The sequence below is a fragment of the Phyllobates terribilis genome, unplaced genomic scaffold, assembly GCF_046119375.1.
Source record: "Phyllobates terribilis strain yellow unplaced genomic scaffold, ASM4611937v1 Scaffold_3__8_contigs__length_932513732, whole genome shotgun sequence".
Taxonomy (NCBI): domain Eukaryota; kingdom Metazoa; phylum Chordata; class Amphibia; order Anura; family Dendrobatidae; genus Phyllobates; species Phyllobates terribilis.
The window spans coordinates 707,079,244-707,092,957 of NW_027362763.1; the positions used below are offsets into that span (position 1 = coordinate 707,079,244).

The 13,714-nt window shown below is 45.4% G+C and overlaps 1 protein-coding gene across 2 annotated transcripts in view; it reads left to right on the top strand.

Moving 5' to 3' along the window:
* The window catches only part of INTS7 (integrator complex subunit 7), a 44,042-nt gene that overhangs the window by 12,540 nt on the left and 17,788 nt on the right, over nt 1-13,714 (top strand). The window contains exons 8-17 of one of the 2 annotated variants that reach the window (XM_073671981.1): nt 1,213-1,330; nt 7,304-7,438; nt 8,310-8,407; nt 8,558-8,797; nt 9,362-9,499; nt 9,582-9,788; nt 10,569-10,763; nt 11,435-11,538; nt 11,792-11,860; nt 13,058-13,190. In XM_073671981.1, the coding sequence (XP_073528082.1) occupies nt 1,213-1,330; nt 7,304-7,438; nt 8,310-8,407; nt 8,558-8,797; nt 9,362-9,499; nt 9,582-9,788; nt 10,569-10,763; nt 11,435-11,538; nt 11,792-11,860; nt 13,058-13,190 (1,437 nt within the window). The remainder of the gene's footprint in view (nt 1-1,212; nt 1,331-7,303; nt 7,439-8,309; nt 8,408-8,557; nt 8,798-9,361; nt 9,500-9,581; nt 9,789-10,568; nt 10,764-11,434; nt 11,539-11,791; nt 11,861-13,057; nt 13,191-13,714) is intronic. The other variant, XM_073671982.1, reaches the window with a different exon arrangement.

The window sequence follows — 13,714 nt, forward strand, 5'->3', positions numbered from 1 at the left end:
AGGATGTTACAGGCAGCAGATCGCTCTCCACGGCGTCTCCAGACTCTGTCATGTCTGTCACATGTGCTCAGTGTGAACCTGCTTTCATCTGTGAAGAGCACAGGGCGCCAGTGGTGACTTTGCCAATCCTGGTGTTCTGTGTTAAATTCCAAGCGTCCTGCATGGTGTTGGGCTGTGAGGCATAACCCCCATCTGTGGATGGCTGACCCTCATACCACCCTCATGGAGTCGGTTTCTAACCATTTGTGCAGACACATGCACATTTGTGGCCTGCTGGAGGTCATTTTGCAGGGCTCTGGCAGTGCTCCTCCTGTTCCTCCTTGCACAAAGGCAGAGGTAGCGGTCCTGCTGCTGGGTTGTTGCCCTCCTACGGCCCCCTCCACGTCTCCTGGTGTACTGGCCTGTCTCCTGGTAGCGCCTCCAGCCTCTGGACACTACGCTGACAGACACAGCAAACCTCCTTGCCCCAGCTCGCATTGATGTGCCATCCTGGATGAGCTGCACTACCTGAGCAACTTCTGTGGGTTGTAGAGTCTGTCTCATGCTACCACGAGTGTGAAAGCACAACCAACATTCAAAAGTGACCAAAACATCAGCCAGAAAGCATTGGTACTAAGATGTGGTCTGTGGTCCCCACCTGCAGAACCACTCCTTTATTGAGGGTGTCTTGATAATTGCCAATAATTTCCATCTATTGTCTATTCCATTTGCACGACAGCATGTGAAATTGATTGTCAATCAGTGTTGCTTCCTAAGTGGACAGTTTGATTTCACAGAAGTTTGATTTACTTGGAGTTATATTCTGTTTAAGTGTTCTCTTTATTTTTTTAAGCAGTGTATATATCATATTTATCTGTCTATCTTTGTGATTTTCATATTGCCCACACCTGTTACTTGCCACAGGTGAGTTTGAACAAGCATCACATGCTTGAAACAAAGTTGTTTACCCACAATTTTGTAGAGGTGCCAATAATTTTGTCTGGCTTATTTTTGGGGTTTTGTGTGAAATTCTGTCCAATTTTCCTTTTTTCTCTCTATTTTTTTGTGTTGTTCCAATACACACAAAGGAAATAAACGTGTATAACAAAACATGTGTAATTGCAATAATTTTCTGGGAAAAATGCTTCATTTTCTGGAACAATTTTAAGGGTGCCAACATTTTTGGCCTTGACTGTAGATCTGTATATTGACTCCTTTTTTTTTCTTTGATAGGCTTTATGTGAATGTGCTCTCCAGACTCCATACGACAGCCTGAAACTGGGGATGGTCACTGTACTCTCCACTCTCTCTGGCAGCATCTCCATCAAGCAGTACCTTAGTTCACCCCCAGGTACAATATCCCAGAGGGACCAATATTGTGCTACCCAAAAAGACTTCTTCCAACAATCAGACCAATATTAGGGTCATTTATTGCACTTTTCATGTCAATTTAGCCATGTAAGTAAAGTTACAATGTGAAAATCATGGTAAAAATCTGCCGATCTAGCCAGGGATTATTTATTTCTTTATTGCTTCATTGGGGGACGCAGGACACATTGGGGGACATTGCTGCTGACACTAGGCAAAAAAAGCTAACTCCTTCCCAGCAATGTACACACAAAGAATGGCACAAAGATAATCTGTTTTAGCCTAGTGTCAGTAGGAGGCAGACACAAGTCAGGACCCAATCCCGTTTCCACCTTGGGTTTTGTTGTTTTTTATTAATGATATCCCTTTTTCTTTTGGCTTGTGAGGGCTCAGTGTGGAGTTGTGTCACTACTGTATCCTCTCTGGTCTACGAGGCCGGACCCTAACCCCCTAACGCTGCAAGAGTGTTTGGGATTCTCCGGCAGACGGTCCTTGCCACCAATCCACTGCCCGCTCGTCCCCCAGAGGCCGACAGAGTGTGGCGGGAAAACAGATCCATTACCTGCCAGCTGTCCGACAGTCTACTCCCGGGATGTCTTCTGTCCGTCTTCCATTACTGGACTACGAAGAAGGATTTGGGAATTCTGCGCGCACCGATGCCACCTCTTCTTCCTTTTTCTGCTCGGCACCATCTTCTAGTCGCCGGCTCGTACTCAACCGCTGCAGCTCCCATGAACTCTGCAGCTCTCCACCTGATTCCTCTGAACCACCATCGCCATCAGCTTCCCCAGGACCACCGGATCCAGGGTCTGAGTAAGCTCTGCCACCGGGAGGTAGCTCTAGAGCATAGCTCCCTCTGGCTAATTTCTCTTTCCTATGTCTAACTCCAGGGAGTCTCCCTCCCATCCTTCGCCTATTGTCCTGCACTTTGCATGATTTTACTGTAACAAAAGGTTTCCCTCTGGTTAGACGAGGAGTCCCTCTACCCAGTTTGCAGCCCACAAATCATGCTATCCCTCCCAGAAGACCCCAACTGCCCGCAAGAGAGTGCGCCCTCCACCCTTGAGTGGGCCGTAGCTCTCTCTCAATCAGTCTCTGACCTAACCAGAGTATCCCAGATCTTGGTATCGGTCATAGAACGATTGCCCAATCCTTCCTCCTCCATGGGAGTCCCGTCCGCTTCCCTGGGCATTCTGGACCATCTGGTTTACCAAACCCAACAGGGTAGATCACGCAGGTGTTCTAAAAAACTTGCTTGCACTAGCTCATTGTCTAGTGCTCCATCACCCTCAGCATCCTCCAGGATCCCATCCCTCTCATCCCCCACCTCCGACATTCCAGAGTCGCAGGAGTTAGACTCCCTTTCTGAGTCAGATTCCAATCTGGACTTCAAACAAATCTTAAAACTACGGGACTTGGTGGATAGTCTGATTCTAGCATAACAAAGACCCATACAGGTCTTTTATCCATTTGTGTCCGACCTGCTACAGAAATGGGCACTCTCCCTCAGTGGATCCCCCAGTCTCCCGGCTCTCCACTTACCCTATCTGTTGGAGCCTCGCTAAAGGAGCCCTCCAACAGGCACACCGAAGCTTACGCTATACCAGCCTTTGAGGCCGCGGGTTCAGCCCTCTGTTCGTCGTTTGCCACAACGTTGGTATCTTTAGTCTGTTTCGGTTTGGTCGAAGCTTTTCCACCAAGGTATCCTGTCGGTCGCTCCCTCTTCTAAATTGGCAGATCTATCGGGCCTGCTTAGCCCCGGTGGCCGGCAACACCATTACCATCCGCAGGGTCTTCTGGCTTAAAGGGGTTTTCCCAATAACAAAAGTTAATTTTAATCAGTAGATCTTGGAATAATAATAAGTTCTACAATTGGATGTGTTTACATAAAATGTTCCTGTGCTGAGATAATCTTATAAATGTGCCCCTGCAGTGTACTGTGTAATGGCTGTGTCTGACCGTGCAGGAACATGGTCTGATTATACCACATCTCCTGGGCAGGGGAGGAAGCAAAAGACAGTACAGACATTACAGCTGGGGGTCACAGCTGATTCTTTCTTTGAGGTAAAACATTGTTTTAAAACAGGCCGTGAAATGTTTTATCTCACAAAAAGAATCAGCTGTGATCCCCTGCTGTAATGTCTGTATACTCTTTTTCTTCCTCCCCTGCCCAGGAGCTGTGGTATGATCAGATCATGTTCCTGTACGGTCAGACACAGCCATTACACAGTACACAGCAGGGGCACATTTATAAGATTATCTCAGCACAGGAACATTTTATTTAAACACATCCAATTGTGGAAGTTATTATTATTCCAAGATCTATTGATTAAAATGAACTTTTGTTCATGGGAAACTGCATGGACTCAGCATCCAAGAAGTCATTCTCCAGTCTCCCTTTCCACGGCTCCCAGCTTTTTGTAGAAGAGCAAGGTAATATTATTTCGGATGACACGGGATGGTTAAGAGTACTTTGCTTCCTCAACAGAAGGCTAAACGACCGCCCCCTAAGAGACACACAATCCAGTTTCATTCCAATCAGAAGTTTACAGTCCAAAACAGTAACCGCCAGGACAAGTCTCAGGAAAAGAGGAGACCTTCCATCAGGCCAGCCCCCTCCTGGTGTCCACTATCCCATTAGCGCCGGTCCTCCATGCCTTGATCCAGTAGTTGACGACGCCGGGGTCCAAGACGTCATCTCCTACGGCTACAAAATAGAATTTTCCACCTCCCATACTTTAGTTTTTTTGAGTCCCACCCCCAAAGAACCCTCCCCTCATTCCTGTTTTTTTTCAAGGCTATTGATTCGATCTTCAAGGCAAGCATCCTCATTCCCGCTCCCTCGCAGGAAGGCTGTTAGGGTTTTTGTTCAAACCGGTTTGTGGTCCCAAAAAAGGATGGCTCCTTTTGCCCCATCCTGGACCTCATATTATTGAATAGACCTGTCTATGTGCTTCACTTCAGGATGGAGTCCCTTCGGTCAGTGATAGTCTCCATGGAGCCTGAGTAGTTTCTATGCTCGCTGGACACTCAGCATACCTATCTGCACATACCCATTTTCCCACCTCACCAGAGGTTCCTCCGCTTCACAGTCCAGGAATCCCGCTTTCAGTTGATCATACTGCTGTTTGTCCTAGCCACAGTACCCAGGGTTTTCACAAAGATAATAGCGACGGTCATGGCCATTTTTCGAAGCAGAGGCCTTCTCATCATCCCCTATCTAGACAACATTCTCATCAAGGCTCCATCCCCCTCAGCAAGTCACAAGAGTCTACAGATCTCTGGAAATTCTCTCTCGTCTCGGCTGGATCATCAACAGTTTGAAGTCGTCTCTGATCCTGGCCCAACCCATTGTTTTCCTGGGAATGCTGTATGGCAAGGGTTTTTCTGTCCGAAGAAACATACTCAGCTGTACTACGCAGAATTCAATCTCTGAGGTTCCTCCCCATGCTCTTTCCAGTTTTGCATGAGCATACTGTGCAAGATAGTAGCCTTGATGGAAGCAGTTCCATTCTCTCAGTTCCACACTCGCCCTCTACATCTTTTTCTACTATCAAGATGGGACAAGTCCAATCGCTCCCTGGATTGGATTGTCACACTCCCCGCCCTGATCAAGAGGTCCCTGGAATGGTGGAGACACTTTACCCTCGTCCGCTACGGAAGATCATTTCTGCCAATGCTTTGGAAGGTTGTAACAACTGATGCCAGTTTATGCTGTTGGGGAGCAGATTTTCAAGACCTAACAGTCCAGGGCCGGTGGACCGCTCAGGAATCGTCCCTTCCCATCAACATTCTGGAGCTCAGAGCCATCTTCCTTGCTGTGTTTCACTTGCAGAACCTTATCTCCACCCGTCCTACACAAGTCCAATCTGACAATGCCACAGCGGTGGCATAGATCAACCACCAAAGAGGAACTCAAAGTCGAGCAGTGATGTCAGAGGTTGCTCGGATCCTGTCATGGTCCGAACGGGATGTACCAGCAATCTCAGCGGTACACATCCCGGGAGTGGACAACTGGGCCACCGACTTTCTCAGGCGAGAAGGCGAATGGTCCCTGAATCCATTGGTTTTTGACTAGACTTGTCTCAGATGGGGAACTAATGACGTTTATCAGATGGCGTCCACACTGAACCAAGTTTGTATCCAGATCTTGCTATCCTCTAACAATCGGCTCTGACGTGCTGGCAATTCCCGGTCCAAGTTATCCCTCACATACCTGTATCAACCTTTGCCGCTGATCCCCAGGGTGGTCAAGAAGATCAAGGCGGAGGGAGTGTCCAGCATACTCGTCCTCTGGATTGGCCCAGAAGATCCTGGTACGTGGAAATAATTAATCTCCTTGCAGACACTCTGTGGAAATTTCCGGATCTTCTCTCGCAGGATCCTCTCTTCCACCAGAAATCTCAATTGCTCATTTTAACGGCATGGCTGTTGAGGCCGCGGTACTGAAATCTGCCGGTTTCTCCGATTAGGTTATTCAGACCATGATCGGGTAAAGGAAGCCGCCTTCCTCTCGCATTTACCACTTTACAAGCTTGTCTTATCTTATCCTGATGAAGAAGTTAGGCAAAAACTTTTAAACGCGTTGATGATTTTAAATTGTAACAGACAATGAACTAATAAAAAGTGATCCAAAAACCCTCTATGGAACCAGACGGTATGTTTCTTCCACGTGGACAGCCGGCAGCGCAGTGAAAACCGGTCTCTCTTCCTTTACCATTCTTTTTCAGAAAATTCTAGCAACTCGTCCACAGATCAGGACCTTCCTTAAGGCGGCCACACACTCCGTTCCTCCTTACCAGCCTCCGGTAGAATCTTGGGACCGCAACTTAGTTCTGGACGTCCTTGAAAAGTCCCCATTTGAGCGACTACGAGAGATGTCTCTCTCCTTCCTTTCCTGGAAGGTTGTCTTCCTGGTAGCCATCACCTCAATTAGATGAGTGTCCTAGCTCGTAGCACTTTCCTGCCGTTCCCCATACCTGGTTTTCCACCAGGACAAGGTGGTCTTGCGTCCGATCCCATCTTTTCTTCCTAAGGTGGTTTCCTTGTTTCACCTCAATGAGGACATACTCCCTTGTGTCTGTCTTACTCGGGAGCTGTCACTGCAGAAACTGGACCTGGTGAGAGCCCTTTTGATTTTACTTTTCCAGAATGGCACCCTTCAGTCGAGTAGACTCTTTGTTCATAATTCCCGAAGGTCCTCAAAGAGGCCTTCCTGCTTCCAGGTCTACCATTGCCTATTGTGTCCGTTCTGCCTATCGGATAAGGAACAGAGCGCGTCCACTCAGGGTCACAGCTCACTCCGCTCGCGCAGTGGGGGCCTCCTGGGCTGTCTGTCACCAGGCTTTGGCTTTGCAGATTTGCAAGGCTGTTACATGGTCTTCCACTCATACCTTCGCAAAGTTCTACAGGGTTCACACCTGCTCCTCGTTGGATGCGAACCTTGGTTGAAAGGTCCTGCAGGCTGCAGTGGCCCGAGCTCAAACTTGAGGGTACTGTCCTTTTGCCCATCTTTGGGACTGCTTTTGGACATCCCATGGGTTCCTGAGTCCCTCAATGAAGCATTAGAGAAATGTAGATTTTGGGTACTCACCGTAAAGTCTTTCTCGGAGCCTTCATTGGGGGGACACAGCAGCCGCCCTTGTAGACAGTTACACAGGTGCTGCTCTATTTTTGTATTTATGTTGCTTCTCCTACTGCTTTCTCACTAACTGATTAACTTCGGGTCAGTTGGTGGGGTGTATACTGCTGAGACGGAGATAACTTTTTTTTTTTTTTCCTAGTGGTAGTAGCATACACCCATGGTCTCCTGTGTCCCCCAATGAAGGCTCAGAGAAAAAAGATTTTACATTCAGTGCCCAAATCTTCTTTATTGGTCCTATGCCAGGAGTTTTGAGAAGTTGACAGAGTTTACGTACTTTTCTGTCTCGTTTAAAAGATGTTTTATTTTTTTAAGGTGCCATAGCGGGTACTGCCAGGTATACTGACCTGATTAAGCTGGCACAGGAGTGCAGTTATCACTGTAACCGCGGCATCGCAGCTCACGGGGTGACTGTCCTCACCAATATTGTGGCTTCGTGTCAGGATATCGGTGAGTTAATATCATGCTGTAATGCATCAATTTACTCATTGATGGCGATTTGTGTTGTGATTTATTGATTACCATGGATTTACAGATCAGAAATCGCTGTCCGCTTAATGGGCATCTAGCAAAATTTTGGTTTTCTGCTACAGCTTTAGGAAGGAGTAAAACTCACAAAACTCCCGTTAACACTAAAATTTTCTTAAAAAAAAAAAAAAAAATACTTTTTATTTCTCCCCCTGTAAAACCACATGGAAAAAGGAAACACGATTGTAGGTGACATGGGGCGCTGACGTTTTTTTTTTTTTATAGAAATAGTTTCAGGAACTTTTCCTAGAATTGATTCTTGATGCCCCAAGCAGAAGTTAATTTCAGAATTTGTCAATCCAAGGCTATGTTCAGGCAAAGGTGGCAACTCACAATCCAGTGTTGCATGTTGTGTATGGGATTGCGCCTGTGTCCTCATCCAAACGCTCAATTGAAACTAGCGCTCAACACTAGTCCTGCAAAATGAGAAATCGAGCTGTGTTCAGGGGTTTTTTTTGCACAGGATTTGGCTGTCCTGCAGTTGGCACAGTGATCAGGAGCACCATGTAAATTAATGGAGCCAAACAAATAATTCCTTAATTTATGTGTAAAATTAAAAATCAGCGTGAATGATTGCTGCCAGCTCAATGGGACATTAATAGCATATTAAAAGGATATGTCATAAATACCCATGAGCTGCCACCTCTTCACTTTTGCTGAGCTCTGTTTTCTAGATAGAAGCAGGTCCGGGCAATGGGACCCAATCTATTTGTCCTCTTGATTATGTACATGATAAACTTATGGTCTCAAATCCTTATCTAAACCACAATTCTTCACTTATAACTTCTTTCAGATCATATGGCTCTGGAGAAGGATGCCGTATTCGGCCTTGAATCTCTTCTCGTCCTGAGCAGTCAAGACAGCAGCGCTGGCGCCCAGCAAACCTTAAAGGTGAGAAGAGCTGTGGAAGGTGTACGGGCATGGCAAATACGTTATTACAGCTGCCTTAGAGGCCATTCATTGCTCTTAGTGTCAGAAGGAATATGCATAGAATTGTCTTTATAGTCAATATCACATTATTAATGCTTCCTGTTTCCTTAGACCGCTCTGTCCTGCATGGTGAAGCTGGCAAAGTGCCGCCCGTATCTGAGCCAGTCCGTTGTGGAATCGCTCCTGACTCAGCTCCACAGCGCGCAGGACCCTGCCAGGATCTATCTGTGTCATTGTCTGGCCTCTGTGGCCATGCAGCTGCCGGTGCTTGGAGATGGGATGTTAGGAGACCTGGTAGAACTGTACAAAGTCATCGGGAGATCCACCACAGACAAACAACAGGAGCTGCTGGTAGGTAACCTCAATCATGTACAGGTGCATCTCACTAAATTAGAATATTATCAAAAAGTTAGTTTATTTTAGTTCTTCAGTACAAAAAGTGAAACTCATATATTATATTGGCTGTAAGCCATAATCATCAACATAAACAGAAATAAACACGTGAAATAGATCACTCTATGTGTAATGACGCTATATAATATATGAGTTTCACTTTTTGTATTGAAGAACTGAAATAGATTAACTATTTTATTATATTCTAATTTAGTGAGATGCACCTGTACAATACCCACAAGATCCCGGATTGGATCTCTCTGCAATTGCACGACAAAATCCTCATGTCTTACATGCGGTTTGTGCCGAGGATTCACCGTGGATTACGTCCCCATACATTGAAGTGGTGAAATCTGCAACACCGTGAGCTGCAGCGACCCGAGCTCGCTCCGATTGCTGATGCAACCGAAAATTTTAGAATTGCACAACCTGATCCCTTGAGACTGACGATTGATTTAATTTTTACTTCACAAGTGTAGATTTCTAGCCAAATTTATACTATACTTTTTTCTTTTTATTTAGGTTGCCCTTGCTACCGTTATTTTTGTGGCGAGCCAAAAAGCGCTGTCTCCTGAAGTAAAGACTGTAATAAAGCAACAACTGGAGAACGTGTCTAATGGTTGGACAGTGTATAGGATAGCCAGACAAGCCTCCCGTATGGTAAGATCAGTGGTCATCACACTGTCTTGAAGGCTGGTAAGGTGGAGGGTAATAATTGTTTCCCCGCATTTCTGTATCTCAGGGGAACCACGACATGGCGCGTGAGCTGTATCAGAGTCTTCTCACGCAAGTGGCTTCCGAACATTTTTACTTTTGGCTGAATAGCCTGAAGGAGTTCTCTCTCGCGGAGCAATGCCTCACCCGTCTGCAGGAAGACGACATCGGCTTGGCCCTTTCTGCCATTGCTGATTCTCTGAAATCCTACCACAAAGGAATCGCTTCGCTTACGGTCAGTAGAAGAATCCTTCTTGCGCAGTAAGGCAATCTATTGGCATCAGGTCTTGCGCTTTACTTACACACTATGCGCTCCTTTCTCTACACAGCCTGTGTCCAATATACCTTTAAGGTCCCAGTCCCCCTGCAAATTCTGGCATAGGTTCTCCTCTCTCACTACACAGCCTGTATATAATCTCCCCCTTTTGCTACATTAACACTTTGTGAAGAGAGGGTTAGAGTAGAGAGAGCAGATCATGTTAGACAGCAGCCAGGAGCATTGTGCTGTCACATCTATATTAGAAGTCTCAGCACAGCCAGCTAGGTGAAGGAGTTGATCAGGGTCTACAACAGGGATGTGAAACTCAAACACACATAGGGCCAAAATGAAAAACTTGGACAAAGTCGCGGGCCAATCAGTATACAGTATAATGGGCCCTTCAGTCCTCCATACAAAATAATGGGCCCCACAGTCCTCCATACAAAATAATGGGCCCCACATAGTCCTCCATACAGAATAATGGCCCACATATCTTTCCATACAGTATAATGGACCCCACATAGTCCTCCATATTTTATAATAGGCCCTATAAAGTCCTCAGTATAGAATAAAGGACTTACATAGGGGAGGTGGTTCTTGTGTCGCGAGCCAAATATAATCACGTTGCGGGCCAGATGTGACCCACGGGTCAGAGTTTGGAGTGTGTGGTCTACAACAACAAAAATGGTCAAAAAATTGTAATAAAACCAGAAAAGCCCTTTATATCATACGATGCGTTTTCACTCTCTCCTTTAGGCGGCCAGCACACCTATGAACCCGCTGAGCTTCCAGTGTGAGTTTGTGAAGCTGAGGATTGATCTTCTTCAAGCTTTCTCGCAACTCATCTGCACATGTAACAGCCTGAAGACCAGCCCGCCCCCAGCCATCGCTGCCACTATTGCCATGTCCTCCGGCAATGACCTCCAGCGCTGTGGACGGATCTCCACCCAGGTGACTTGAGATTGCTTTTGTGTTTTCTTTGCGTATGTTACCTAAAAAAAATAATAATAATAATAATACTAATTTTTCAAGTGATCAACCCTTGTGAAGATACCGATAGTGACTTGCAGAAACTCATAATCTAAATGACTGTGGTGTCAAGTGTGGAACTTGACGTCGGAGTTGCATGACATAAGGAATCTTATCTGGTGCACCAAGAATACCTTGCCATGTGCCACCTCGGCATCTATTTATCCGTTTCAGGCTGGAATGTTCCTTTAAGCAAAAATTTACAGTGTCCATTTCCAACTTGTCCACGAAAGGCTCCCGATGCATAAGTCAAATTATCCATAGGCCTCCATTCACCTGACAAAGGCCATAGGAGTGTAAGTTTGGCCTTCTCTAATCTGGTGTAAGTCCGTATACCTTTCCTATCAGCTGTATGAATAGCCACAATCTGCTGCAATATTCTACCCAAAAACATGCCACATGGGAGCCTATGAGTACCACAACACGCCTATACCGTGGCATCCAAAAATCCTCCCACGTACACAGTGTGAATGAACCCTTATTTGCTATGCCGAACTATGTCCATTATGTATCTCATCCAACAATCTGTGACTTCTTATTCTTCTTGGACTGTTCATGTAGGTGACATATATATCTTTTTTTTTTTTTCACAGATGAAGCAATCTATGGAAGACTTCAAGAATCTAGCCACGCGCTATGGGGATCTCTATCAATCCTCTTTTGATGCTGATTCTGCTACACTCAGGAACATAGAATTGTATCCAGAACATTTAATACAATTCATTTTTCTTTTTCTTCTATGCGGTGTAAAATCCTGATAGTTGGTAGAAGTCCGTATCTTTACTTCCTAGAAAACTTTCTGATAAGTATCACATTGGATGTAGGCTGGCTGTGAATGTCCTGTCTTAACAAAACTCCTTATAAGCACTTAGTATATTTCCTTCTTAAGTATCTCTATAAGTGCCATCTGTAGAGTCTAGTTACTTACCTTAATCCTGAGCCCTCACCAGACAACAGCAGAGCTGCCTTTTAATCTCTCACACCATTGAGGCTCTGATCTTGGATCCAGACTCGTGCAGGTAAGAAATATAAAGCTGCTCTCATTCCCCCTGATCGGTAGATGACTGAGAGAAGAAGTGTAGCTTATTATTAAAATATTATTAACCATCATCTGTTAATCCTAGTAAATGTTCAGTTGCCCTGTATAAAAACGACTCTTTAAAGCTGTTGTCTTCTTTGGTGACTAAGGTGAGAGTCCTTGGTGTAGAATATTACTTCCACTTTAAAGAAAGTCCATCACCCCCAAAATGCATATTAAATGAGCTATACAGGGTTATAAGGGACGTATCACCAATAAAAATCATACCTATTACTGGTTCAGCGACTGAGAAAATAACTTAATTTGTATGTAAATGAGGGGTCTTTGTTGCACCCATGGCGGGACCAAGAGTTTGGTGCACTGTTACGCCCCCTTCATTTGTATATCTAGGGCCTTCTCTTGCTTCTGATTGATAGTGCTTCTCAGAGCGAGCAATGTCTGAATGCTGTGGTGTGTGTTCATTGACACTGCCACTGCCTGTGTGCACACAGTGGCTGGGCAAGTTCTCCTCCCTGTTTTTCTGTTGAGGCTGCTCGCTACACTAATACATCTGGAAGTGTGTTATCATTGGTGGCAGTAGGGATAATCACTTATTAGGTGATGGAGTAAACTCAGTAGCAGTGTGCTCATCACTAGTGTATTTCTTCCCTTCAGCTGCAATAAACTCAGTAGTAGCGCACATTTTCTCTCCACCCTCTCCTCTGTAGCCGCTTGCTACACTTCCGGGTGTATTAATGTAGCAAGCAGCATAGGCAGAAAATAGATGAGGAGAACGCGTCTATCACTGTGTGTGCTCGCGGCCAGGCATAGGCATTGTCAGTGCAAATCCACACACACTCGGGCAGCATTCGGACAGTGCTCGCTCTGGGAAATGAGCATGATCAATCAGAAGCAGGGGAAGGCCTCAAATATACAAAGGAGGAGCTGCGACAGTGCACCAAACTGTCGGCCCTGCCATGGGTGCAACAAAGCCCCCTCATTTGCATGCAAATTAAAAGCCATTTTTTCCAGTGCTGAACCAGCAACAGGTACAGTGCTAGTATGGTTGTTATAGGGGATAAGTCCACTACAACACTATATGACTAATTTAAAATGCATTTTGAGGTTGACGGACTCCCTTTAGTACCTCCGAGTCCAAAAGTTTCTCATGTATTGTTTTTTATTTTTGAATTTTTAGTTTCCAGGAAAATAGTTTCAGTGGGTCTTTACAAGCTGACAGCGAGTACGAGCGCAGGATGATGTCTGTCTTTAATCAGGTTCTGGAGGAGGTAGAGCAACTGGGCAGAAAGCATCCACCGGTCTCCTACCTGGTAAGTGGAGAAATATTTCTGAATGCCACATCTACCGAAAGTCTATACTGCTATAAAGACCTAGTGCCCAGGTTTCCCATTCTGTAGCATGTGTACCAAGAGGTACATTTCTTGTTTTTTTATGCACTGTCGCTGTATTTTTTAAATATGTAGCGCAGTGTATGATCAACTCATTGAGGTCTTCTCTAATCCCTCATAGCTGATTTTGATGTATCTAGTAACAGGTGCTATTCTCATGCTCAGTAGTTTGCCAGGTACTCCTTTTCATTTTCCAGTTCTTCTTCATTAGCATGCTGCCAGCTCTATAGGTGCTGAACTTCCTTTCATTACTTCCCAGCATGTATTGCACCCATTATTGTCCAATGACTTGCCTCATCCGCACTGAGCAGAGAATTGCGGCAACTGCAGTTCTGCATTGTTTGGAATTTTTACGGAGTTATAGCTAATGAACTATTTTATTTTTTTTTCTTAATGCCACAACTTTCCCTAAAACATAGCAAAACTGCGATAAGTCGACCTAACGC